We start from the raw sequence: 27049 nt of genomic DNA, 5'->3' as shown, positions 1-27049 counted from the left end.
CTAAGCACTTTATGTGGATTGTCTCACGTACTTCTCACAACTACCCTTAGGTGTATTTTATTTCCCCCATTTTACAGAAAAGGAATCTGAGGTTTAGAGATTAAGTGGTATTTTGCCCAAAGTTCTACAGCTAAGAAGCAGTGGAACTGGGATTTGAACCTAGTCTGATTCCAAAGCCTGTATTCTTAACTTCTAAGAATCATATTTCCAAATTACATTCCTATGGCCAGGTTACCAGGGACTGTGTTATTGCTGATATTTTTTTACCCAGCTACCTGGTTGACATCGTCTCTTTGGTCCTTCTGGGTATTTGATCCAGTTTAACTTTTGGTTTGGGTTTCTTACAGAAGAGACTGAATTTTTACCATTGTCATTGGCTGAATGCTGGAGCCTTGCTGTAGACTCACAGGTCTGTAGGACCTACAGCTTGTTACGAGTAAAACCAGTTACTTAGGGGAATGGCAGGGCTCACTTTATGTGTGGCCTTTCTCTCCTTCCCACTTTGAGAATTCCTTGGCGGCCTTTTTGTAGTGAGAGCCAGTGTAATTCATTTGAAAATATTAAGAAAGGTGTTGGCCTGGACTCCCGTGACTTTCTTGACTCTTAATTGCCAGAGTCCATTAATGGTTTGCAGATTCTGGTCTAAAGCATAATTTGTTTCTGTGTATGGCACGGACGAAGACTCTTTCCTCAAGTCTGAGTTGTGAGGAGGCCGTGCGCTGGAGCTCGCCAGCAGCTTCATTCTCTTTCCCCGCTTCTGCTTTCTTTTTCCTCCCATTTGTTTCTGTTGTCCCACTTAAGTCTTATATGTAGACATTATGAATAACCCTTTAACATAAGGAAAAATGGAAGCCCCCAACCCACCCCCCCACTTTTTTCCTGTGATGTTTGGACAGAAAGTACAAGGACTATGGGGGAGAAGGGCTGGACTGTCCATCTTATACTGGGCTGGTACTTTCTGGACTTGACAGCATGTAGTAGAGCGAGAACGCAGGCTTTGGAATGGAATAGATATATGAGTTTAAATTCAGAATTTGCTATTAACCGAGACCTTGGGTAATTTCTTCACCTAGAGCCCATTTTCTCATTTGCAGTAAAACTTCCTTCCTTAGGGTTGTAAGTATTACCATGATAATAAATGTAAAACACTCAGTAATTGTTAGTTCTTTTCACCTGCCCTTTCTCTGTGGTCATAAACTGCAAAGGCCTCAAATAAGGGGTCAAGAGCTTATTATAGCAGATGTGTAATGCTGCACTCTGTCCCAGAAACACTGGTCTAGGTGGGACCTCCTAGTAAATAGAGTTGGAGCAGGAGAACCAGCTCATCCACTCCTTAGAACCCAGTTATGCTTTTGATCTGGTTAGTCTCATCTACTAGTTCACAAAATAGTTTTGGGCTGAGGCATTACCATTAAGTAATATAATTGGGAGATAGAAACTAGCTCTTGAAACAACTTAATACCTCACATTTGTATGACATACATTATCTCACCTGATCCTCTTAGCAGCTCTCAGTTAAACTGGGCTGGTGATGTTGGCATCTCTCAGATGAGAACATGGCAGTGACCTTCTGCCATTGTTGGCTAGTGGCAGAGCCAGGACTGGGACCAGTCTTCTGTATCCTATCCTACACAGCCTCTGCTTCTGCCCTCTTTCAGGCAGAAAATCTCCCCATGCTATTAGGCCTAGGAATCTGATCCTCTCTTTCTGGTTAATTGTGCTGTCCTCTTCTCCAAATTAGAGCCTGGTGGTCAGCCTTTAAAGCCATGAAGGATGGGAAAAGACCCTGCATCCTGATCTAGAGCCCTGGGTAGTTTTCCTACTATCCTTCCTTAACTCCCTTTATTGAAGGGGTAAAAAGTAGGTGTTTACGGCACGGTGACAATTTCTGTGCAGCAGGGAGGGTTGTCACTGTATGCCCCATAATAGTGGTAGTTTGGGCTTTCATTAGCAAAGAAGATTACAGGGTGGAGGCTGCCAGAGTGGTAACTGCAGTTCAGGCCCTGTTGAAATCTAGAACTGGAAGAATCTCTCTTGAGCTTAAGAGTCCTCTTGGTGTGGAAGGTTCATAGGTCATGGTACATAGCGGATAAGGACAATGCTTAAAATGAAGCAATAGAGATGAGGGAGCAGCATTTTTTTTTTTTTTTAAATGATACTTTTTAAAGACCTTTGAGTGGCCTGTTGGGGTGTAGGGTGGGAATAGGAAAACTCGGCAACAGACTGGAAGGAAGAACAGGAGTTGATAAGTGACTGTGGGAGCCCAGAGCCAGGGTCGGAGGAATTTAGAGAAGGGCTGCCATATTCTTGGATTTCGGTGCTTGATCCACTGGAAGGAGTCTTAGTGATGGAGGATTAATTAGGTAGTTTATTGGACACCTGTCTATCTGTTCCTCTAAGTGCTCTTGCTGGCAGAATGCTGCATATACTCTAAAGCAGGCAGGCCCAAGTATTTGTTTGGTAGAGCCCTGGAGAGCGTGGGAAAGGGAACTGAAGCAAAAGGCTCAGCCTAGGCTAGTCCCCACATGTCTTCCCCACTACGACTATTGCATTGGTTTCTCAATGTCTTTGTGGGCATGCTGGGACTGGGCTTTGAGTTTTCTGCCTTAGAGGTGGGAAGGGGGGGGAAGGGCATTCCAACAACAGAAATTTTCCCCCCCAATTTGATCGCTGGGAATAGGGGGTAAGTGAATTTTTATCCATATTATAACCTACTCCTGGTTCTGTACAGAAGTACTCCATGACAGTAGAATCCCGGTTTTAATAAAAACTACATCCAAGGTCCAGGTATCTGAAGACAGAGCAAAGTCCAAAGGGCATTTGTCACATTAAGCAATTCCAAGTCATATTTTACATGACTCCCTTCCATTCCCAGATTTTCTTTCTCCCAATACCTGCCCTGTTCCTCTTATTTTTTAATGTTTTGTGTATATTTTATTTTCCTCTCAATCTCATTTTTCCTCCAAATATTTCTGCAGCTCTCTCCTTCCTGCTTCCTCCTTGCTGTGGTGGCTGGGATGCTTCTCCCATGATTTTTTGAATCTAGACTGGGCTGTTCTCTGTGTTAAAAACCAATCAGTTACGACCTTCTCTTAACAGGTGTGTATGGAAATACGTTTATTAAGAATAAATTTTTTGAGTGCCTTTTTTCTTTAGGGGGTTGAGAAGAGGGTGGGGAATAGGGGAAGAGAGTTTATTTTAAAACCTCTTGACATGGTATATGTTGGACTGGCCATAAAGTCTCCTATAGCCAGTTTGTAAGGGAGAAACCCTATTGAGTCCAATGGTGTGACTACAGTGCCCCTCCATTTACTGGCCGACTTGTAGTTAATACAGTAGGGTATGGGGAACTCTTCATTTTTATATAACAATCGTTTATTGCATAAATAGCACACAAATCCTCTGTATACTTGGATACTTACCCTGAGCTGGAATAAGTAAAGATGTAAAAATACAGTTGGTTTTTTAGAGCTTTCTGCAGGATAACAGGGATGTAGGAAGTTCCCAGCCATTGACTGGAGGTTAGAATGTGAAGTGAACTACTTTGAGGGGCAATTTCAGATTTTGAGCCTAATGTTCATTTTCCTACTCCCCAAAGAGGTGAAGGTCGCTGCAAGTGGAGCCTTTTTACACACAGAATTTTTTGTGGTTTTACTACTCTCTTGTCTCCTTTAGCCAAGGCCCATGGCTTGCCTTCAGTATGATAGTATGGTCTTGAAAAGTAGAAAGACTCCTTCATAAATGTATTCAATATGAGGGCCTTCATTTTCTTACCTGCATTTGATGGTAGGAAGTTTTTTACTATTTCTATTTCTGATTGGCATTTTATTTTATTTTTTTTTTATTTTTTTATTTTTTAAAGATTTTATTTATGTGACAGAGAGAGACATAGTGAGAGCAGGAACACAAGCAGGGAGAGTAGGAGAGGGAGAAGCAAGCTTCCCGCGGAGCAGGGAGCCCGATATGGGACTCGATCCCAGGACCCTGGGATCACGACCTGAGCCGAAGGCAGACGCTCAACGACTGAGCCACCCAGGCGCCCCTGATTGGCATTTTAATTTAGCATATTCATTTAGTAAATTTTGCCACCACTGAGGCAATTTCAGTGTTCAGGTTTGGGGAGGTAAGTAAGATCTGTAGGTCTGTCCTGCTCCCTTAATTCTAGAAATGGCTTGCTGATGCAGGACAGTGAATGCTGGGCTGTACTGTGGAGTTAACAACTTTGATTGAGTTAACACCAGCAAATTTTTCCAGGGAAAAATAGTATTAATCTCCTGTCATGACTACAGCGCTTAGCCATATTCTCCCTCTCCTGCCAACAGTGTAGACTTGGATCTAGTTGCACCTTTCCATTCAGTGGTTATTTCTGGTCAGGTGTTAAAGGGTAGTGGGCAAAGGATCCTGCTTCAGCGGACACTGGTGATGGGCTCCTAGGCTTGGTGGTGGCTGGCTTTCTGCATTGCAGTAAAACCACAAGGGGGCATCTTTGGCTCTGGGATTAATGATTCATCTGTCTTCTCTGACCTGTGACCTTTTCTCTCCTCTCCCTTACCTTCTCTCGGTAGTGTGAAGTGAGGGGGGCCTTCTCCCTCCTTGCTCCTCCCTCTGTGATCCACACCTTCCTTTTTACCCTGCCCTGCGGCGGCTCCGCCCCTTACCTTCATGGACGACTCAGAGGTGGAGTCGACCGCCAGCATCTTGGCCTCTGTGAAGGAACAAGAGGCCCAGTTTGAGAAGCTGACCCGGGCGCTGGAGGAGGAACGGCGCCACGTCTCGGCGCAACTGGAACGCGTCCGGGTCTCACCACAAGATGCCAACCCACTCATGGCCAACGGCACCCTCACCCGCCGGCATCAGGTAACCCCTCTCTCCATCAGACCTGCAGGTAGGACTTTGGCATGGTTAATAGAGAGGCTATGATCCTACTTGGGAAACTACTTTCCTCATGGTGATGGGCTGTCCAAGTGCCCATGTATCATGGTGAACCTTTCCAGAACTGATGTAAGAGACAGGAGATATTGCTGCTCTGCTGAGTTGAATGGCGTATTGCTAGAAGCATCTATCTGACTTCCTGTTTTTGCTGGAGTGGGGTTTCTGGTTTGGGATGTAATTCTAGTCATGGTAGATCATATAGTTTGGAGCTGTACTCAGGGTCCTTGGTTTTCTCTGATTTTTTTTCCTCAACTTGGTATCAAACATTAAGGAAGGTAAATGCCTGCTTAGTGGTTGGCGAGGTTGGGCATCTTGTACTCTCAGCTCCAGTTCAGGCTCCCTCAGGGAACAGTCTGCTCAGAAGGTGTGGCAGTATCCATAAATTGTGTATTCCTGCTCCATATTGTCCTTGTATGCTTGTTTTGTTAGCTTTGCAAATCATGTCTTGGAGGGAGGAGGTCATTGTTAATTCTGTCGGTTAGAGCTGGAGGAGCTGGAGGAGCATCGTGCTGTTATTTAACCCAGATAACCACAGGAGCCAGTGGTCTCTGGGTTGGCTGACTCTGTGAGTGACTTGGGGGAGTTGGTGTTAGAAAGGAGAAGTATCTTGCGTTTCCTGTGGTTTCTCTGGTCTGACTTCACTGTGATGTAATCTGTCTGAGGTAGGTAGGTAGGTGTGTGTGTGTGTGTGTGTGTGTGAGTGATATAATCTGTCTCAGGTGGTGTGTGTGTGTGTGTGTGTGTGTGTGTGTGTGTGTGTGTGTGTATAGAGTAGACCTTGCTTGATAGACTCCATCTTAAGAGATCTCCGGTGGGAACTAACAACAGTGCTTATGCTCCAGTAGTCCTTTCCATTGATTACTTATTATTTTTTAAGACAGAGAAGGTCCCTCATGCTGAGGAGCATATTGTGCGAGAGGACAAAAGCCCATTTAGGGGACTTGGAGGCAGTATGTTTGCAACGTTCTAGGATTTTTATAGGAACCAGAATAGAGGGTTAGGAATGAGAGGTATATATTGAAAGGGAGAGCAGGACTGCTTGGGCTTGGAGGTGGTGGGGAATTCCAGGATTTAGTACTAGGTTTCTCTCTTTCTCTCTTTTATTTTTAACTTCTGTTCAGTAGTGAAGCCACACCCTTCCTTCTTCCTGAAAGTAATGTTTAACTTCCTCTCCCTGCAGCATTACACTCCGTATGTAATGGGAGTAGGGTGGGGGAAGTCTCCCAAGGTGGATCTCGCTGTTTCCTATTGGAAGAGGAGCAGTCAAATGTATTTTTACATAGTATAATGTTGTTAGATTATTTCCTGCTGCTCAAAAGAGAGCAGCTTACGTTCTTTGGCTCTAAAAATTGGTGGTGATGATGTTGAGACAACTGTTTTTGCTTGAGGGGAATTGGGGTACTCGTTTTCTTCCTACTTTGAAAGGGAGACTCCTGTCTCTTGCATCTCTTTTTTTTAAAAGATTTTATTTATTTATTTGACAGAGAGAGACACAGCGAGAGAGGGAACACAAGCAGGGGGAGTGGGAGAGGGAGAAGCAGGCCTCCCGCAGAGCAGGGAGCCCGATGCGGGGCTCGATCCCAGAACCCTGGGATCATGACCTGAGCCGAAGGCAGATGCTTAACGACTGAGCCACCCAGGCGCCCCTCTTGCATCTCTCTCTCAAAAGCTGGCTGATGTGGGAGTTTCCATTGGTAGTAGAGCATGAAGATGCATGGAGCAATGAAGAAGGCTTTTGGAAACTCCCCAACCTAGCCTTTCTAACTTATATTTTTGAGGACTTACCTGAGTTTCAGCTATTTACTCAGCAAATAGTTTTTGAGTGCCTATTATGTGCCAAGCATTGTTCAAGGTACTGGAAATATACCATTGAACAAAACTGACCAAAAAATAAAAATACAAAAAAATGTCTGCCCTCATAGAGCTTACCTTCTTATGTTCCAGAGACCCAGTCTGCCAGTTCCAGGCCCAGTTCCACTTTTGAGGAAAGTGCTAAAACTAAGGAGTGATGTGGTTCTTTTATAAGTACTTGACAGAAGGACGCCAGGCCACAAATATCTTTTTGAAAGCTCTGTTCCTGTTTGGAAAAAAGATTACTTGTATTTGATAGAGCAAAGGAAGGCCACAAAATGAATTGTCTTCTTGTGGGCTCTGTTTCAGAACGGCCGGTTTGTGGGCGATGCTGACCTTGAGCGACAGAAATTTTCAGATCTGAAACTCAACGGACCCCAGGTAATGTCTTTGGCTCAAGGTCTGGGTTGCTTCATTTTTCTCTTAACTTCCCTGGCCTATAAGAGCATATTGGTGTCTTGCAAAGTGCCTGGTACATTTTAAGTACCCACCCATTAATTAGCTGCTTTCATTTAGGAAAATAAAATAGTGGAGCTTAAATGTATACATGTAGTTGTATTTTGGAATAAGTTTTAATGGCCGCTGATCCTGTATTTGACCCCTCAATTACTGCATCCCTTTTCTGGAATGGGCATGCTTCTGTTTCTACCTGAAATCTGGCTGGTCTTGAGCCTTAGGCAGTTTCTAAAGAGTAACAGAGCAGGTCAGAAGATGGTTTTTTGGGGGATTTTCTGGTTCATCTTAAAAGTTCTTTGCTGGTGAACTTCTTTTTTTGAAGGATCACCCAGATACAGATGTAACCACAGTTAACACAGTTCATATTCACTTCGATGACCAGAACTGGGAAGTTAAATCTGCTGTCTCTGTCACTTGGGTGTTGATGTAGCTATAGTTAACTCAGTTCATAGTTTTTTTTTTTTCTTTTTTCTTTTTAAAGATTTCATTTATTCATTTGACAGAGAGAGAGACAGGGAGAGAGGGAACACAAACAGGGGGAGTGGGAGAGGGAGAAGCAGGCTTCCCGCGGAGCAGGGAGCCCGATGCAGGACTCGATCCCAGGACCCCGGGACCACGACCTGAGCCGAAAGCAGGCAGACGCCCAACGACTGAGCCACCCAGGCGCCCCTCAGTTCGTATTTGTTAAATGATTAGAACTGGGGACTTATATCTTCTGCTCTTTTGTACAAGTTCAAAAGGTGGTGTCAGCTACCCCACTAAAAATCCTGGGGCCCGTGGAAGATGCATGAGTCTCTCATAGGGAGACTACTTCTCATTGGGTTGGACTGTTGATATATATGGCTTAATAGTCGTTCCTTCCTTTTCGTCTTTTTCATACAGGATCACAGTCACCTTGTGTATAGCACCATTCCCAGGATGCAGGAGCCAGGGCAGATTGTGGGGACCTACACAGAGGAGGACCCCGAGGGAGCCATGTCTGTTGTCTCTGTGGAGACCTCTGATGATGGAACTACTCGGCGCACAGAGACCACAGTAAGCAAAGACTTGTATAAGGTCTGGGATGATAGAGGAGGTCTTCCTCTGGTCTTTATTGGTGGGGGGGAGAGATTAAGCACTTAGTTAGGGTGGATGAAAAGTATTAATCTGTAGTGAAGGCATGAAGAAAGTGATCTCTGGCCAGACGGGGAAGATAGAAGAGATATGGGAAAATTGAATGGAATGGGGAAGGGAGAAGTCTGCGAGGTCTGCGGTAGCTTCCCTTACAGGCATAGTTACTGCCAGCACAAATTTCCTGCCTGGGCACTTCCTGTAAGGTAGAGAGAAGGGTAGATGGTAAAATGTAAGGCATTTCAAGATAAAGTGAGCTGGCAGTGGGGGTTTGTCTCATTTCTTAGAGAGGTCTAGAATGTAGGCTTATATTTACTCTTCTCTTTCCTTATGTGCAGGTCAAGAAAGTGGTGAAGACTGTGACAACACGGACAGTACAGCCAGTCCCCGTGGGACCAGATGGGCTGCCTGTGGATGCCTCATCAGTTTCTAACAACTATATCCAGACTCTGGGGCGTGACTTCCGCAAGAATGGCAATGGGGGACCTGGTCCCTATGTGGGGCAAGCAGGCACTGCTACCCTTCCCAGGAACTTCCACTACCCTCCCGACGGATACAGCCGCCACTATGAAGATGGTTATCCAAGTAGCAGTGACAACTATGGCAGTCTGTCCCGGGTGACCCGCATTGAGGAGCGGTACAGGCCCAGCATGGAAGGTTATCGGGCACCTAGTAGACAGGATGTGTATGGGCCCCAGCCCCAGGTTCGGGTAGGTGGGAGCAGTGTGGATCTGCATCGTTTTCACCCAGAGCCTTATGGGCTAGAGGATGACCAGCGTAGCATGGGCTATGATGATCTGGATTACGGCATGATGTCTGATTATGGCACTGCCCGTCGGACTGGGACACCCTCTGACCCTCGCCGACGACTCAGGTAGGGAAGAAAAGGGTCTTAAACCAAGACAGTGGAAAGGGGTAGCTCTTCCTTCTCCAAGTGTTTTTTTGAATCGGAGACACTTGCATCTTCCCTTTTGTGACTTTACCAAATACTGACTTGTTTTTTTGTCTTTTTCATGATGAAAGTCCTATATTCTAATTACCTATAGATAATGACTTGTGGTTATTGGGCTACATCCTGAAGAGTGGTCTTTGCTTCCATGCCAGGAGTTGCTGCTATTTCTGCCCCAGATCTAGCTCCCTTTTGGTGATAGCTTCACAAAGGAGCTTAGTACTTTAGGGCTATGGGGGTACTCCCTTGCTCCTGTTAATTGCTTCAGCATCTGGTTTGGTAGTAAGAATTGAGGGTTTTAGGTTTTCAGGGCCAGAATAGACAGTTAAGGGTGTATGTGAGAACCCTCCCTGTGGTGATTTTAGTCTCAAGTTAAAAACAAACCTTGATCTCACCAAACCCCTGCCACTTTGTGTTTTGGTTCTTATGTTTGATTATAAAGCGAAATGCGGGTGACATTCTTTGAGGGTGGTATGTTAGTGACATTCTGAAAGGTCACTAAGCAGCTGCCTATTCTGACTTGACTACACATCCCTGGGGATTCTTTGGTGATGTGAAAAAAGGAGTGATTGATGTTTGGGCTGGTAGAAGGTTTGCCTTGGAAGAATGCTTTGGAATGGGGGTTGGCAAACCTTTTCTGTAAAGGACCAGATAGAACTATTTTAATAGGCTTGCAGGCCATATATCGTTTTTGTTGAATGTTGTTGTTCTTTTAAACCTTTAAAAATATAAAAACCCCTTTTTAGCTCTGGGACTGGACAAAAACAGGTTTGGCCCATGGGCTGCCAACCCTGCTTTAGAATAAATCAGAGACATAGTGTTTTCCACGCAAGGAAAAATAATAAATAAAGGAGAAGATATACATATGTCTTGGTAGTAAGGATATCCTAGCAGCTGTTGTTGAATTTCTGTATGGGGTCATAACCTTCTAAAGCAAATGCCTTGGTGCTAATTTTCCTCATATTAGGTAGCTTTGGTTAATAGTGAACTGGGCTGGGGCCGGGGTAGAGGCCCCATTATCTAAGCCTGAGTCATTCACCTTTTAGGTATTGTATCATTTGGTCAGCTAGTCCAACTCCCATGTGACTCACCTTTTATTGGGGCAGGGGGCAGCAGGGTGGGCACCAGACTTCAGCTGGTGCTACTTGAAGCAGTGGTAGATAACAGCAATCACCAAAGGAGTCTGCCCAGGGCGTTGGCCCGTCTGCTTGTTAGCAAGTCTGCTTTTCTGACTTCCTCATTAGTAGAGTGATTGGACCTAGGTGGGTGTGGGTGGCCAGGTCATTCTCTGCTGTGGCAATTGACATAAAAAGAGAATGTTTTGGGCCTGGTTCTTGAGTCCTTTCCAGGGTGGCACTGGACTTGGAAACCTGCTTGACTAGCAAGAACATTAGCTGCTTCCTGTTCCAGGCCTAGGAGAGTAATACAAGGTCAAACGGAAACAGTAAGGCAGAATGATTAATGGAGAAAGCGCTGAACCAGAAGACTTGTAGTTCTAGTTGTGCCTTTGCCACCAGCTATATAGCCTCAAGCAAGTCATTTAATCTCTCTGGGCACAGCTTTGTTATTTGTAAGACAAAGGAAAGAATGTCATGATCCACTGCTTGTAAGAGAAGGAAATACAACTGAGTGACCAAAATCTTGGTTATGGCGATTGTTTTTGTAATTGCTTATACTAAAATAATAATGAAAGTAAAACATGCTCACTACAAAACTAGAAAAGAAAGGCACACCGGCCATGGAGAAAGAACTACGGTTAACATTTTGGTGCACTTGATTTGAGTTCTATTTTCTGATGCAGGTAGACATACTCAACATACTCTGACCTTATTTTTCCCCTACTAAAATAGAATCTTCCTTAACATTACTGTTCAGTAGCCTCCTTTTAAAACTTAGCTATATAACCTGTTCATTTTTTTTTGATGATATTAAAAAATAGGGATTTTTACTAAGTGCTTTGTCCATCTGAGTTGCTGTTGAGTGGTTGATGTTGACAGCTAAGAGGCAGGGCCTCTGCTGCAGCCAACCTTGAGGGTTTGGTGACAGTGGGAGCGGTTTTGTGGAACAAACAACCCGCTTATTTGGAGAGTTCCACACAATAGATTCTCCTTTCTCCTATGGGAGCCAGAGGGTGAGATGAGCTCGCAGATAATGGGTCTCTTCCTTCCTGGTGGTTATGAATAAATAATAGTGTGACAGATTCACCCTCTAGTGGTTGCTGGTAGTACTGAAATTAGGAAGAATTCTCTCCGGTGAGACTTTTCTCTAAACCTTCCCTTGCTTCATCTCTGTTCTTTTTCTTACTCGTTGGGTATCCCAAATGCTGTGTTGTTCAGTAGCCTCTGTTTTGACAGAATCCAAGGTATTGTCTTTAGAAATCGGAGGCTAGCAATCATATCTGGAACACATTTGTTGAGTAGCAGAGATGACGTTGGGATGAACTGTGAAAATTAATGTTCAAGCTTCTACCAAAGCCAGATCCCCCTACGATGTAGCAGGAAGGCCTGAACTGTTTTACTCTTACTACCGCCTCTTTTCTAATTTCCAAAATAAGATGAGAGGCTTAAATAAGTGTGTTTAAGGGTCTAATCCCAACAGCTGTTTCCTGTGTGTAAATGCCTCATTTCCTGTTTAGCTGAAGGCTTGTAAGAGTTGTTCTCAGACATTGTTTTCTGGCTTCTTTGGTTTAACTCTGTCGTCTGAGGGTTTATTTCAGTCTCTATCCAGAGAGCTTAGCTGTCAGGTGTCATTTAAGTGCTAAGCAGTCAGGATTTGGTTCTGTTTTTGTGATTAACGTCTCTGAATGCTTGTTACTATCTTCCGAGCTAGTAAACTTGACAGGAGAAAGGTAGCTTTAATCTAACTGCAGATGCCTTTAAAATTGTTCCCTTATCTTCTTAAGAAAAATTGATCAGTCTATCATTGATGCAAAAGAAAGGTAAGATCTAGTGTACTGGAGTTGAAGTTACTCCTGCCTCCAGCCTTTGAGGTGAGGGGTCATGGGAGCTCACCAGGAAACCAGACTTGGCAACTTGATGTATTCTTTTCCTCTGGGTTCTTCCAACACTGCAGGAGCTACGAAGACATGATTGGTGAGGAAGTGCCGTCGGACCAGTACTACTGGGCTCCTCTGGCCCAGCATGAACGGGGAAGTTTAGCAAGCTTGGATAGCCTGCGTAAGGGGGGGCCCCCGCCCCCCAACTGGAGACAACCAGAGCTGCCGGAGGTGATAGCCATGTTAGGATTCCGCTTGGATGCCGTCAAGTCTAATGCAGCTGCGTACCTGCAGCACCTGTGCTATCGCAATGACAAGGTGAAGACCGACGTTCGGAAGCTCAAGGGGATCCCGGTACTGGTGGGATTGTTAGACCACCCCAAAAAGGAAGTACACCTTGGAGCCTGTGGGGCTCTCAAGAATATCTCTTTTGGGCGTGACCAGGATAACAAGATTGCCATAAAAAACTGTGATGGTGTTCCTGCCCTTGTGCGATTGCTCCGAAAGGCTCGGGATATGGACCTCACCGAAGTCATTACCGGTGAGTTACGGGCACAAGGGCAACTGCTGGGTTGGGGTTACTATGACCCCTAGAGATGTTGAGAGCTAGAGGGACTTTTCAGTCCTTTTACTTTTGACTCAAGGTTGTGAACTGGTGGTCTTTGGGGCAGATCCATCTCACTGATTTGTTTGGATCACACAAGGTTTATTTAAAATTCAGAAGATTTCACTTAAAATTGAAAGGTTCTTGGCTTCCATTAAAAATGTGTGAGAACTGGCAACAATAGATCTGTTTTGCTACCTGACAGTAGTTGGTCTGAACTGACTGGTATGCGTGTTCTCCCATTTGCAATAATCCTGAACATACCCCATTATCTTTAGCCAACTACTGCCATATAGCATGTTGTCTCCCCAACACCGAAGCTGAGTGTCTTTTGCTATTTTTCTACGCTCTTGTAATTTCTTTTAAATATCTGCTTGTCCTGACTCACCTGCCTGGCATGTGTAGACATTTGAGCTTGTGATCCTTGCTTTAGAAGAGTTGTTTTTCATATTGTGGGTTATGATCCATTAGTGTGTATTGAACACAATTTTGTGGATCCTAATCAGTATTTCAAGAGAAAGAAAGAACAAGAAGTGGGATAGATTATTAGTTCTCAATTAGGACTGATCTTGCCCTCCAGGGGACATTTGCAATGTCTGGAGACAGTTTTGGTTGTCATAACTTGGCTTGGGCGGGAGGGAGTGCTACCGGCATCTAAGGAGTAAAGGCCATAGGTACTGCTCACCATCTAACAATGGACAGGTCAGCTTCCCACAACAAAGAACTATCTGGCCCAAGAGGTCAGTGGTACTGAGGTTGAGAAACTCTGGTGTAGATAACCCAGAGAGCATTGCTTATATATATATAGTAAATACTGTTTTATGAAACTTTATTTCGTGATCTACATGTATGTATGAATATGTTGAGCCATAATGTATATTTCTTATCATGGGTCACAAACAAAAGCTTGAATATCATTACAAGGTATTTGGTCATTGGGGAAGACTGAGAAATGATGGAATAAGGGATTCTCTTGGCATTCTTCAGACATACTGTCTTGGGTGTTGGAGAGGTATCTGATGAGTTGTCTCTGCCAGGAACCCTGTGGAATCTCTCATCCCATGACTCAATCAAAATGGAGATTGTGGACCATGCACTGCATGCATTGACAGATGAAGTGATCATCCCACATTCTGGTTGGGAGCGGGAACCTAATGAAGATTGCAAGCCACGCCATATTGAGTGGGAGTCAGTGCTCACCAACACAGCTGGCTGTCTTAGGTAACATAACGGCTTCGAGAGTATGAAGATTGAATTTTTGAGGACTAACTTAAGTTTAAAAAAGAAATTCCTTTTTAATTCTTTGGCCCATCATTCAGCTTCCATTCCTATCCATATTGCATACTGTGACTCCAGCCTGTTCTACCTTTGTCGCTGCTTGCTTGTGTGCCCATACATTCGCTTTGTCAGTTTACTTGTTCCCCTGCACATCCTCACTTCTGTGCCTCTTTGAGTTTGTTCGTTTAATTTTGTAAACATTTGTTCAATATCTACCACATGTAAGGCCGTTGTCTAGTCCTGAGTTTGAGTGTGTCTGTGGCCCTGTCCTCAGTGACCTATATTTCAAGTAAAGCTGCAACAAATGCAACATAAGGAGTACATAGTACTCCATAGAGAAGAGTAATAGTGTTGGGGGAGATGTGTTCTTCGTGCAGACCACAGTGCCCTTGTCTTTTTTTTTTTTTTTTTTTTTTTTAAGATTTTAAGTAATCTTTACACCCGACGTGGGGCTCAAACTTAAAACCCCAAGATCAAGAGTTGCATGCTCTACTGAATGAGCCAGCTAGGCGCCCCTCCTTATTTATCTTTTGAGGCTAAACTCAAAAGTGCCTTTATTTCACGAAAGTTTTCCTGATTTCTTCTTACATCCTATAAATGCTGCAATATATTTTTCTCTCTCTTTGGGATATACCCCTGTGTGCTCTGCCCCATTCTTCATTTGTACTTCCATGCAAGAAGTATCTATTTGATCTTGAAGTATTGATGTTGGTATACCTTATTTAGCCCCTCCCTGGTCGTGTGTGTGTGTCTCCCCCACCCCGGCCTTGTTATAAATGTCCTAAAAGCAGGAATTGTCTTACTCAGCTTTCTCTCAATTGCAGTGCCTTGCTTATAATAAGTACTCACTAATCGTTATAGTAAAAAGAAAAGGTATGGAGGCGGCTTGTAGATGTTGAAGATATTAAGGGAGGATTTCTAAATCTGAGTCATCTCGAAGCCTCTCCCCTCCCCCTCAGGAATGTCAGCTCAGAGAGGAGTGAAGCTCGCCGGAAACTTCGGGAATGTGATGGTTTAGTGGATGCCCTCATTTTCATTGTTCAGGCTGAGATTGGGCAGAAGGATTCGGACAGCAAGGTGAGTTAATGGCTGAGTGAATTCCATTCACAGCAACTATGAAGGTACCTGTAGTGCAGACCTCACCATCTTAGGCTTTCAAGTGACATTAGGTATCTGTACCAGCCTCGGCTCCCTAAAGTAGATGTTCACCTTAGAAGAAAACTGTTTTCTTTAGAATTTCCTTCACCTATATCATTTATTTTAAAGCTGTTTAGCTGTATTTCCAAGGTTATATATTTTCCTAAGTAGGAAAAAGTCAGGGTAATCCTCAGTTTTGTGCACATACCAGATGGTGGCAGAAACCGTCCATCAGCCTGAGGCTGCAAGGATTTTGAGAAGCTTGGTGCATTTAAGAGGTTTTGTGAGTGATGACGGATGGGGCTATCTATGCTTTTAGGGATCAGTATTTTAATACTTGAATCATGGAAACCTGGAATTGTTGGGAAATCACGATAGGCATTCTCCTCGTTCACCGAGCCCTCTATCTTGTGTTCCCAAGCTTGTGGAGAACTGTGTTTGCCTTCTTCGGAATTTGTCGTATCAAGTTCACCGGGAGATCCCACAGGCAGAGCGTTACCAAGAGGCACCTCCCAATGTTGCCAACAATACTGGGCCACATGCTGCCAGTTGCTTTGGGGCCAAGAAGGGCAAAGGTGAGTCTTGGTTCTTTGTTCCTTGCTCTTTAATGTAGGACGGGAAGGGGAAGGAACACTTTTAGCTTTAGGTACAAAATACTTGCTGAGCAGTATGTGAGTCTGCCTAGTCAAGGATGTCTCCTTGCTCTGCAGCTGCTTCCCTTTGTCGTGTGCTTCATTCAAGGTGGTGATAATGGTGGTGGTGGTGGTGGTACTGCTATCAGTTTGGGGGCAGCGAAGGACAAGAACTCAACTAATCTGGGGCCGTCTCCCCCATTCCTCCTTTGTGTTTCCTGTATTTTTCTTTTCCTCTCTGCTTTCTTACTTATTTGCCCATGGTCCTGTTGACATCGCTCTCCTGCATTTTTCTTCCTTCCTTTCTTTCTGCTTTCCGCCTTGGGTGACGCACTGGAAGATGAGTGGTTCTCCAGAGGTGAGTGGAATCTTTTAAGGCGCTTCCCTACTTCTAATTTGCATGCTTTGGTTTTAGCTTCCCTAGTATTTCCTAACCCTTCCCTATGGATGCATGTAGGAAAATTCAGTTGAGGAAGACCATTGAAACAAGTTCAGCTCTTTGGAGCCAATGGCTCATGGCATGCTATTCCTGGGCAGCAATTCCAGTTACCAGAACTCAGGACAACAGAAACAACGGTGCTTATCCTCATCTTACCTGTCTGCTGCCTGTTTTCTGTCCTTGTTTCTGCGCAGCCCCCTGCTGGGACGGGGGAGGGGAGCTTGGTTTTTTGTTTTTTTCTTTTTGGTGGTTTTTTTCCCCCCTCTTGATGCATCTCTGATCCAAAGAGATTTTGACTGAAGAATAAAAAGTGCACCAACTGGACTCTTTCCTTTCTCAAACTTTTTACCCCTTTCTCCTTTTTTTAATTTCCAAAGGGAAAAAACCCACAGAGGATCCAGCAAACGATACAGTGGATTTTCCTAAAAGAACTAGTCCAGCTCGAGGTAAGTTATCTTTTTCCTTGTAGTCTCCAGGAATCTCGTACACATAGTCCATAGATGAGTGTCGGGTAGTGTTAGTGCAGTATGATCACTGTTCTCTTTCCTCCAACTCTGGATGTGGAGTGATGGTGAAGCATTGGGAAACTGGTGTAGCAGGTCGGCTTGTTTTGGCAACTTTTCAGATTATTGGGGGATGGGTAAGGTCCTGATGACAGGCTAGGCCAGAAACTAGGTGCCCTAAGTAACAGTTCTTAGGACTCAATCGTTACCTGTTATAAGAAGCCTCTTTCTCACAGTTTGGGTGTTTATCAGTACAGTGGGTTTAAAATTCATAGCTCTTCATGGGTATGAAAACCTCACGTGTTGTTAAATCTAGGATAGGCCCTTTTACTTAGTCGTAGTAAAGGTGGGCAGAATGACTCAGTTAAGTTAGAAACCATTCATTTGAGATGAGGAATCTGTAACCCTGAGTGCTATCAGTGGGCAGATGAATCCCCCTGAGTGCCAAGGCCAAAGTAAACTGCAAGAGAAGAGGCAAGGTAGAAGGAGAGAGGTGGAGTTGCATATGACGAGTTGATCGTCTGTTCTTCTCTTACCGTGGATGAATTATTCTTAAGAAGGCATGGACTCAAGCCTCTGAGTTGGCTGTTGGGTGGGTGGGAGAGTCTATAGGGAGCCTAATGGTATAGGAGCATAAATCTGTCAATCCAGAGTACTGAATCTGGACTTCAACCAGCCAGAGCCTGGCGTGTTGTATGTACTAACTAGCCTCCTCTGTTTTCCTGCCCTCTCTTGTGTAGGCTATGAGCTTTTATTTCAGCCAGAGGTGGTTCGGATATACATCTCACTCCTCAAGGAGAGCAAGACTCCTGCCATCCTAGAAGCCTCAGCTGGAGCTATCCAGAACTTGTGTGCTGGGCGCTGGACGGTGAGTACCTTTTAGAAAATGGATTCAGAGGTGGGAGAACTCAGCTAACTAGTTTGCTGCCATTTGTAATCTGTTCCACCTCTTTCCATGTGTTACTTCTAGTATGGTCGATACATTCGCTCTGCTCTGCGTCAAGAGAAGGCTCTTTCTGCCATCGCCGACCTCCTGACCAATGAACATGAGCGGGTAGTGAAAGCTGCATCTGGAGCACTGAGAAATCTGGCCGTGGATGCTCGCAACAAAGAACTCATTGGTAAGGAGTTGGATGTGAACCATTAGTTCAGCATCTAATACAGAGCCTTCCATCTGGCTGATGCTATTTAGTTTATTACTGAAATGACAGAGGAGGGATCCCAGCTAGCCCTCTGTAGTTTGCAACTCCGAGGGTTCTAGTTTAATCGTTCTTAGAAAGACAAGAAGTGATGACTCTTCAAAAACAGAACACAACAGCTTTATTTATTAAGCATGTCCTTTGTTAGTAGGCATTGTTAATACTTCCGCATGTTCTCATTGATCATGACCGCTTTACAGAGGTCCAGTTTTTTATAGAATAAGGAAACCCCAGGGGTCAGGGAAGTTATGTAATTTGCCCAGAGTTAATATAGGTGGGCTGTGGCAGAGCCCAGTTTTTTGTTAAATTCATAACGACTATTTTATTGAACTATTACAATTTAAATATGTATGCTGTTTTCATTAAACTATCTGAAAAGACTAGCATATTTGATATAAAGTATTCACGTTGTTTCACTGTGGCTAGAGGAGAGAATAAAGAAAGGAATAAGAAGAACCATAAATTCAGGGCTATTCCAGGTCCTTTGCTCTTCTGGTATGATAATCCTGTAGCAGAAGGAAGTTGATTCCTGTGGACAGTACCTGCATTTTCTGTGATCGGTGTAGTTAAGTCTTACTTTAGGCTCCTCATAGCCAGACTTGGCTTGTTCTCCCTGCACACGTTCCTTTCGTCTTAATGCTATAGGTAAACATGCTATTCCCAACTTGGTAAAGAATCTGCCAGGAGGGCAGCAGAGCTCTTCCCAGAATTTCTCTGAGGACACCGTGGTCTCTCTCTTGAACACCATCAACGAGGTTATTGCTGAGAACTTGGAGGCTGCCAAAAAGCTTCGAGAGACACAGGGCATTGAGAAGCTGGTGTTGATCAACAAATCAGGGTGAGTTTAATGCTTAAAATGACAACTGGAAGAGTTTGAGTGTGAGAGGGAGCTGCTAGGAAGGAGCGCTCCCCTTTTGCTCTCTAAGGTTATTTTCCCTTATTTACATGTGAAGTGTGAAGAGATACTGCTCTTTTTTGTCTTAATGTTGAGCTATCCATTGATAACCTGCTTGTCCATCAAACTTCTTTGTGTGTCACTGTTGGGGACAGAATACAGAACTTGGTGAATGCTTGATCTTGCCCATTTTGGCATTTCTGTTGTTACACTGTATTAGAGAGTACAGGTTCTCAGCTTCTTCCCTGGTCTTAACGTCCAAATTCCATCTGGTATTACTTTTCTCCAAAGGAACCGATCAGAAAAAGAAGTCCGAGCAGCAGCACTTGTATTACAGACAATCTGGGGCTATAAGGAACTACGGAAGCCACTGGAAAAAGAAGGATGGAAGAAATCAGACTTCCAGGTAGAGCAGCTCTGGGGCCTGAGGCGTGTACCTTTTTGCCCTGGGTCTCATGTACCACTCTGTCTTTGGTTTCTTCTGCTTCACTGTCACATTGAGTCCTACTTTATCCCAAGTCTCTGTTAGTGAGGAAATCATTTGGCTTACTCCTCCTCCCCAAAAGAGTGGTGCCTATGCTTTTTTGCTGCCCGAACAGCTGTGGTCTTCCTCTGCGTCACAGCATGCTGTCAGTGCTGGTCGTGATGAAGGAAGGTGGCCTTTTTGACTTTTCCCCCAAATCTGCTATACCCCTTTGAAGGAATTTGCCGGAGACTGAGTCACCTTCTGATAGCATGAGTGTTTGGTACCTCTGTTGTCTCCTGAACACCATTGGGAACATAAATAGAAGCTGTAACATCCTTGTTTGTTTCACTCTGTAGGTATTTATTTAACCCGTATGAGTCATCTTTCGGTAAGAGTTGTATTTGAGAATAGGGACCTCAGTCTGTGCCCACTGGGGAATAAGATGTGGGTGAATTCAGTATTCTGAGACATTGTTGCATTTTATGTTTGCCTCCAGGTGAATCTAAACAATGCTTCTCGAAGCCAGAGCAGTCATTCATATGATGACAGCACTCTCCCTCTCATTGACCGGAACCAGAAAACAGGTGCAGTATCCAGGGGCATACCCCTCTGCTTTTATTCCACCACTGCTGTTCTCTAGTGGACGGACTACCTAAGGAATAGAATATATATGTGTATTACTGAATGAGCTAGTCTTTTGGTGGAGGGTAATAATACTTCACCTGGGGATTGTACCACAGAGGCTGGTAGGCCTGAGTGTTAGAAAATGAAACAGAAGAGGCAGGAGCCTGGGTGGGATCCTCTGTCCTTGCTTGCAGACTTACAGTGACAGGACAGTGAACCCTAGTCTTGCCGTATTCTCTCTTTGAGAGAGAACGGACATCTGTCACTGTACAGATGTAAGGTGTACAACACAATGATTTGATATATGTATATATCACCTAATGATGATTTTTTGCTTTTTAAATTCCCATAAGTAATATATGGGCTGTTGAAAAATTGGAAACTACAGACAACCAGAAAAATAACAACAAAACCACCTACTTCTATTACCCAGAGATAACCGCTACTCTTTGTGGTTTTATCTTTTACACATTTTTGCTATGTGAGCAAATACGTTTTTTCCCAAAAGACGAGTTACATATTTTGTTTTATGAAATGTTTTCTTTTTCATGGAAGTGGATATTGTAACCCTTACTATCTTGATGACACTTGGCTTTTGCCTCAGTCAGGGCTCTTGAAATGTGTGAGGATCCCCGTGTCTGTTGGCATTTGTGCCGATTCTGCAAAAGCCTGGGTGGTGCACACTGGTGGTGACGCCAGGCCAAACCAGTCCTCGCAGTCTTTATTACCATGGACTCACAACTTGAAAGAAGAGCCAGTTTCACTTAAGAATGTAGTTGATGGAGCTGTAAAAATTAATTTTACTGTTTCTAACCTTGAGTATGCATCTTCTCGAAAGATCCTGTGCTGCATACCAAGCATGATGGTTGACATGAGGAAAAGCACTGGTGCTATAGTTGGAGTTTCTAAGTGGACTGGCCACTCTTTTTATTAAGGAATGCCATTTTTCCTTGAAAAAAAAGAAAGACCCAACTACAGCTATTTAGACTTGGATATTTGCTAGATATTTTCTCAAAAATAAATGCAGTGAGCTTCTCACTTGGAGGAAAAATAAGTGACTGTACTTGTTGCCTGAATTTTCAAGTGAAAATGGTAACTTTGGCAAACTTGTACCTGCCATTGTGAGCCTGGGAACACCCCAATACTGAAAAGACTTTTTAATGAAATCAGTGATGATAGTAATGAATGTGATATTTTATTTTTTTTTGATGTTGTATAATGAAATGTCTTAACATTTATAGAAGATCTGCATTACTCTGTGAACCAGGTATTTTCCAAGTGACCAATGCATGATGTTTCAGAATGCTGCATGGGTAATTGACCCATTCAAAGTGCAAGACAGACCAGTGCATTTTAATTTCATGAAGTATGAAGAGATCATTCATTCGGATTCAGATACTATATTGTTGCTACCCTTAGAGGAACCGTACTTGTTGAGTGTTAGTATACTATCAAAGAATATCCACAGTTATCTGAAAAGATTGTTAAAATTCTCCTTTTTCCAATGTTTTATCTGTGGGAGGCTGGATTTTCTTCATAAACTTCAACTAAAATTACATTACAACAGATTGAATGCAGAAGCAGGTATGAGAATCCAGCTATCTTCTTTTAAGCCACACTTTAAAGAGATGTGCAAAAATCTAAAAAAAAAAAAACAAAACACCCTGCTTTTTAAAAACATTAAGTTTTATGTTAACATGGAATAAGTTTCTTGTTACTTTTAAGTGAAATAAATATTTAAAATTTCTCAGTTCAGTAAAATAGTAAAACATATGACCTACACCAGTGAATACTTTTTGGATCTTCATAATTTTTAAGACTGTAAAGGGGTCTGGAGGCCAAGTAATTTGACAATTGATGGCTTAGAGTGAATGGTTTCTCATATTAGGAGTCTTTTGGAAAGGGATCTCTTTTAAGTCCCATGAGGGCTTTGTCTGTTGTCTGGCACATAGTGGGTGCTCAGTAAGAATTGATGAGAGGGAGGGAGGACCGACCAGAGAGCAATTTTTATGATGAGTATAGAATTTGAAGAGTTGGTTTTTGACCTGGATAACTTTCTGACTCCGTATAGATAAGAAACCTGATCGGGAAGAAATTCAGATGAGCAGTATGGGATCAAACACAAAATCATTAGGTAGGTGATGAATTCCTGCCTGAGGACATAGAGTAATATTTCACTGGGATGAGAACTGTCTGGCCTTGCAGTTTTTTTCTAGCACCTTCACCATTTACCATCCTGGGAGAGCATTCATTGGCTGGACATTTCCATTTGTAAGGATATGAGGAGATTAGTGAAACTTGATCCATCTACTTTCTTCCACGTTCCCACATACTCAAAGGTTTAAAAAAAAAAAAAATCTTCATTCCCCACCCGCACCCCCACCTACTACAGAATCAAGTGTGGGTCCTTAAACTGTTAAAGCCTTTCACCTGCTGGCCTCAGGCTCCCTCTCCAACTTCCTTCCATGTACTCTGTTTCAGCCCCCCGGTCTAATTTGCTATTTTGTTCTTTATACTTTTTTGATTTTGCTCAGGTAATACCTCCTACTGGAATGCCCTTCCCCTTTGCTTTGCTAGATTTTCTTCATCCCCAAAGGCTTAACTAAGTCGTGTCTCCTTTGTTAGGTCTTTCCTGACTGTTGGCAGCGCACCTCACTCTCTCTCCTTAATTCCACTACCATTTATAGACAGCTTGCTTCTGTTTAGCTCTATTATCCTATGTCCTACAAGTTCTTTTTAAGTCTGGGACCTTAAGTCAAGGACCAGACCTTAATGCCTTTCTGGAACATTTGACAAAGTTTACTTTCCAACAGGGGTGCCTAATTCACACTTCTCTGCTTAATATATATTGTATATATACACCAGAGGGAATATCCTGTTGTACTTTTTTCACTAGATAACAACTATTCTACACTGAACGAGAGAGGGGACCACAACAGAACACTGGATCGATCCGGGGATCTAGGTGAAATGGAGCCATTGAAGGGAACACCTCTGATGGTAAATTCTCTTTTATATACTGTTGTCCTTCTAAGGCTAGTTCTCTTTTGAAACCTCCATGTTTTGTGAAATAGGAAAAAAAGTACCTAGTGAAAGACAGTATCCTTTCCTGATAGGGATTTTCAGGTAAAGTAGGAGTTTTGACTCACGTTGGGATTTCTTGGGTCATAATTCTGCAATGGTCAGGTTAAGGGAAGGAAGACGATAAATGTGTTGGTGATGTGACTAATGCTAATTGATCTGTTCTCATACATTACTCTCTTCCTCTCCCTGCCTTTTCTCGAATATCTTGCCCTTTTCTTACTAGTCTCTTGTTTTGTTTGAGTTGACCAATTGTGGGATTTTTCCTTAGATCTGGCACAACTCACGAGGTTTCTATTTCCTTACTCTCATACTAACAAATTGCATGTGTTCACAGCAGGACGAGGGGCAGGAATCTCTGGAGGAAGAGTTGGATGTGTTGGTTTTGGATGATGAGGGGGACCAAGTGTCTAACCCCTCCATGGTATGTCCTCCAGCCACCCCCAAGATCGTCTTGAGGAAGGAGGCCCCTGTGTGCCAGCAGTTTGCCAATCATGCTGATCTGATCAGGCCAGAGACCCTAGTCTCAGCCACTTGGAGCTTGGGGGGTGCTGCTTCTGTGATTGTTGCCTCCTACGAGGCTGGGACATGCCTCTGGTGATCTGATTCTTCATTATGTGCTACTTCCCTCCCTCCAGATTTGCTCAACTGTCGTTTGGTTCTCCTCATTCCCAACCCTATTAACATCTTTCTCTCTTTTTTCCCTACAGCAGAAGATTTAGCACCACTGTCTCCGCTACATCTGAGCTTATAATATATGTACTTTTATTTTTTGGTGGTGAAATGGACTGATGATTTTTCCCTTTCTTCGCTGGACTATTGTGCCAACTGCCAGGCTGCCTCCTGCCCTTACAGCCCTAAGTGGCCGCCTTCTTTCCACCAACTCCTAACTTCTTCCAGTGAAGCTTAATTGTCCCTCCTCCCCCCTCCAGATCCCCTACAGTTGCTCCCAAGAAGCCTGACTCAGTTATATGCATATCTCGAGAAACTGCTGCAGATTAGCTCTTTTTACCAGTTCTCCCTGGAACTCTTGGCCTTGTATGGAGGGGGGGGAGCGAGTGGGAGTCCTCACTGGAAGCCATGGGAAGAATTGGAAGTTACATGCTGCATATGCAGTATCCAGCACTCTGATAAACTGATGATTCTTAATCAAGATTTTTTTTTCCTGGTGGGGAAGGGACTTTTATTTTTTTGGAGAATGGGAAGTGTGAGCTCTTCCCTTATCCCTGATGACTATTTTTGAATCAAAGAAGGCTGGCAACATTGGCACATTCCACCTGGCAAGGGCCCTTGAGTAAGTGAAGTTCTCCTAGAACTGAGATTAAGAAACCTTGCTCTCCTCATCTCCAGGGCAGGGACCATCACGGACCTACAGACTCCATCTCTTCTCCAAGCCTCATGCCAACCCTGGGCTGCTGCCATTGCCCCTTACTGAGGCTGTCCTTAATCTTCCTCTCCCATCCTGTGATAATGTCTGCTGACTTGGCCTGGCCATTTGCAAGAGGCTGTAGAAAGAGTAGGATGTATCAAGGAAGACTTTTCTGGGTGAGAAGGAGCAGAAAGATGTCTTCTGGGGAGGAGAAGAACCTCTAGGAGGAGCTAGTAGGAATGTACGTGAATCAGTTAGTCTGAAACTGGCAGGAAGCTTTGAAGCTGGCTTCCCCCCCACCCTTACGTCTCCTTTTCCTACCCTCATAGCCCTGCCCTCCCCTGCCTCTTCCCTGGATTGGTTGGCTGACAAAAGGACTTGATGTACATACTCCTGCCCCCTTTACCCTTAAAAGGTGGGGATCGCCCCTGGTTTTGCCTCTTCTTTGTGCCTTTGGCCTGGGGTGCATCTCCTCCTTCCCTTCCATGTGCCTTTCTTTGCCTCTGCGGTCTCATTTTCATGATTTTGCAAATTATATTTTGTTGCTTTCTTACCCACTATTGGCCCTAAATAGCAGAAAGGAGAGGTGACCTAGAGAACCTCAGATTCTCCTTTGGGAATTGGTAGAGCCTCTGATTTCAGCCATTCAGCTTTTGCTCGATAGTATATGGTTGGGATTTTGCAAAGATCCTGTTCTGATGAATCTCAAAATGTGGGAGGAGTGAGTGGTGCGGCTCTTTCTCCTTAGTTGCCCAGAATTTACTGTCATCTCTGAAGTGGCTGGAGGGAAGTCACTTCTGTGCCCTCCCTCCCTGCCTCCCCCACCCTCCTACCCCAGTACCTCCTCCTCCTTTCAGTTTACTGTTTATTAGTGGGTTGGGCTAGAGGAATCAGCTGCTATGCTGGTTGGGTTTTTTTTTTTTTTTTTTTTTTAACCCTTCTCCTTTTTTGCCTTTTACTCCTCCCCTTAATCTAAAAGCTCTGTTCAATGCAACTGGAAATCTTTATCCTTCTCTCCCCACCTCCCCTTACATATCGAGGCTATGGGGTAGGAGAAAAGTGCACAACCCACCACCCCCCTTCCCTTCCTCTATGCATTAGAATCCCTTATTTACCCTTTTCCCCCTCCGATTTCTTCCCACTCCTTTTCTGGCAAAAAGGAGCCTCTCCCCCTCTTTGACACTAAGAACATACTGCACAGGGGAAATTGCCCCCATCTGGACCTGGCTCCACTCTTGGTTTCTCTTGTCCTCTTCTGCTCTTTTCCTGGTGCTCTTTTTCTCGGTGGGGTGTGGGTAATAGAACAGCCATGGGCTTTTGGGGACCTTTAACTATTTTTTTCTTTTTTGTTTATAAAAACACTAAACATTCAATTCCAGAGAACCAAAAATCCCACCTCCCCACCGAACACTACTAAGGGGCATGTCTTCTGCTCCATACCTTTCCTGTTTTTCTTTCTCTCTTGTTAATGCTTTTAAAAACAAATGAGTTTTTTATATAAATAAAGTTTTTAAAGTGTGTATGTGGGGGGTCTGTGTCATTTCTTCACTTTAAGCTGTATCTCATCTCTCCTTTTCATCTTGGTTACTTCCTTATGTGTATCCGTGTCCTTCTTCTCTCCAGAGCAGCCAGAAGGGGGTTGTACCAGGATGGATTTATTGTGAGCTCAGTCCCAACTCTTACCAAGCAACGTTCTTTTTAATTACATGTGAAATGTTTTTCCTCTTAAGATTCTTAAAAATTAAATATGGCTAAGTAGAGCACAGGAAACTTACTGCTAACTTAGAGATAGGAAACTGAAGTATAAGGAATTAATGACTTTCTTAGTCACTGGAATTCTTTTGCAACATTTGATAAAATGAATGTTGAACAAAGCCCATTGCAATACATGGCCCTCTTGAACATTCAACATTTATGACTAGAAGGTTAGAAGCTACCAACTCCAGCTGCCCTCCTATAATAAGAAAATGTGTAATTAAAAGGCTCATGTATATAAGTATTGAATACTGGGCCAAAATGTTGCTTTTCAGGCTATCCGTAATCCTTCAGTAAGAAGACAAGGGACAGACCCATAGCTGCTGTTGTGTCCTACCAAGTAACATGTGGATGGGTAGCAAACACTTGTTGGGTTGCTAGGGATTGTCTTGACTGCAGAGGCCAAGGATTAAGACCTGTGGAAAGAGACTTATTTTTCTGGGGCCCCTATTTCCTGTTATATAATTAAAAAACTCGAGAATTTATGTAAAATGTTTGCTGTATGCCCAATCTTTAGATTAAAAATCTATAGCTTCTGATGATGGTCATGTCTCAATTTTGTTTGAACTAGGTCTTGGGTATGAAAACTTTCTTGGGCTAGTGAGAAAATCTAAGCACTGTAGCTGGTCCCTTTTAAAGCTTTTGTCTAACAGTTGTAGTTTCAGACTAGAAGGATGAATCACAGCGCCAAAAAGCTATGAGAGTTTGCTTTCCAAAGAGGTTTGGTAGCTTCACTTGAGATGGTTTTCTAGCTCTGTGGAAAAACCGGGCTAC

The 27049-nt window shown here is 43.7% G+C and overlaps 1 protein-coding gene across 6 annotated transcripts in view; it reads left to right on the top strand.

Moving 5' to 3' along the window:
• CTNND1 (catenin delta 1) overlaps positions 1–26814 on the top strand; it is a 46252-nt gene extending 19438 nt beyond the window's left edge. Inside the window, exons 2-20 of one of the 6 annotated variants that reach the window (XM_078057982.1) lie at positions 4566–4857; positions 7093–7164; positions 8122–8274; positions 8688–9223; positions 12371–12834; positions 13935–14118; positions 15135–15252; positions 15734–15887; positions 16285–16302; positions 16761–16829; positions 17627–17754; positions 17857–18007; positions 18731–18923; positions 19272–19386; positions 19943–20030; positions 22142–22204; positions 22967–23070; positions 23489–23575; positions 23865–26814. In XM_078057982.1, coding sequence (XP_077914108.1) covers positions 4663–4857; positions 7093–7164; positions 8122–8274; positions 8688–9223; positions 12371–12834; positions 13935–14118; positions 15135–15252; positions 15734–15887; positions 16285–16302; positions 16761–16829; positions 17627–17754; positions 17857–18007; positions 18731–18923; positions 19272–19386; positions 19943–20030; positions 22142–22204; positions 22967–23070; positions 23489–23575; positions 23865–23873 — 2901 coding nt within the window. In that variant the 5' untranslated portion in view covers positions 4566–4662 and the 3' untranslated portion in view covers positions 23874–26814. Of the gene's footprint in view, positions 1–4565; positions 4858–7092; positions 7165–8121; positions 8275–8687; positions 9224–12370; positions 12835–13934; positions 14119–15134; positions 15253–15733; positions 15888–16284; positions 16303–16760; positions 16830–17626; positions 17755–17856; positions 18008–18730; positions 18924–19271; positions 19387–19942; positions 20031–22141; positions 22205–22966; positions 23071–23488; positions 23576–23861 lie in introns of those variants that run through there. The other 5 variants (XM_078057983.1, XM_036076533.2, XM_036076531.2 and 2 more) reach the window with 5 other exon arrangements.
• The last annotated feature ends 235 nt before the right edge of the window (positions 26815–27049 follow it).

The sequence above is a fragment of the Halichoerus grypus genome, chromosome 11 (genome assembly GCF_964656455.1).
Source record: "Halichoerus grypus chromosome 11, mHalGry1.hap1.1, whole genome shotgun sequence".
Taxonomy (NCBI): Eukaryota; Metazoa; Chordata; class Mammalia; order Carnivora; family Phocidae; genus Halichoerus; species Halichoerus grypus.
This window is presented reverse-complemented; position numbering and strand designations above follow the sequence as displayed.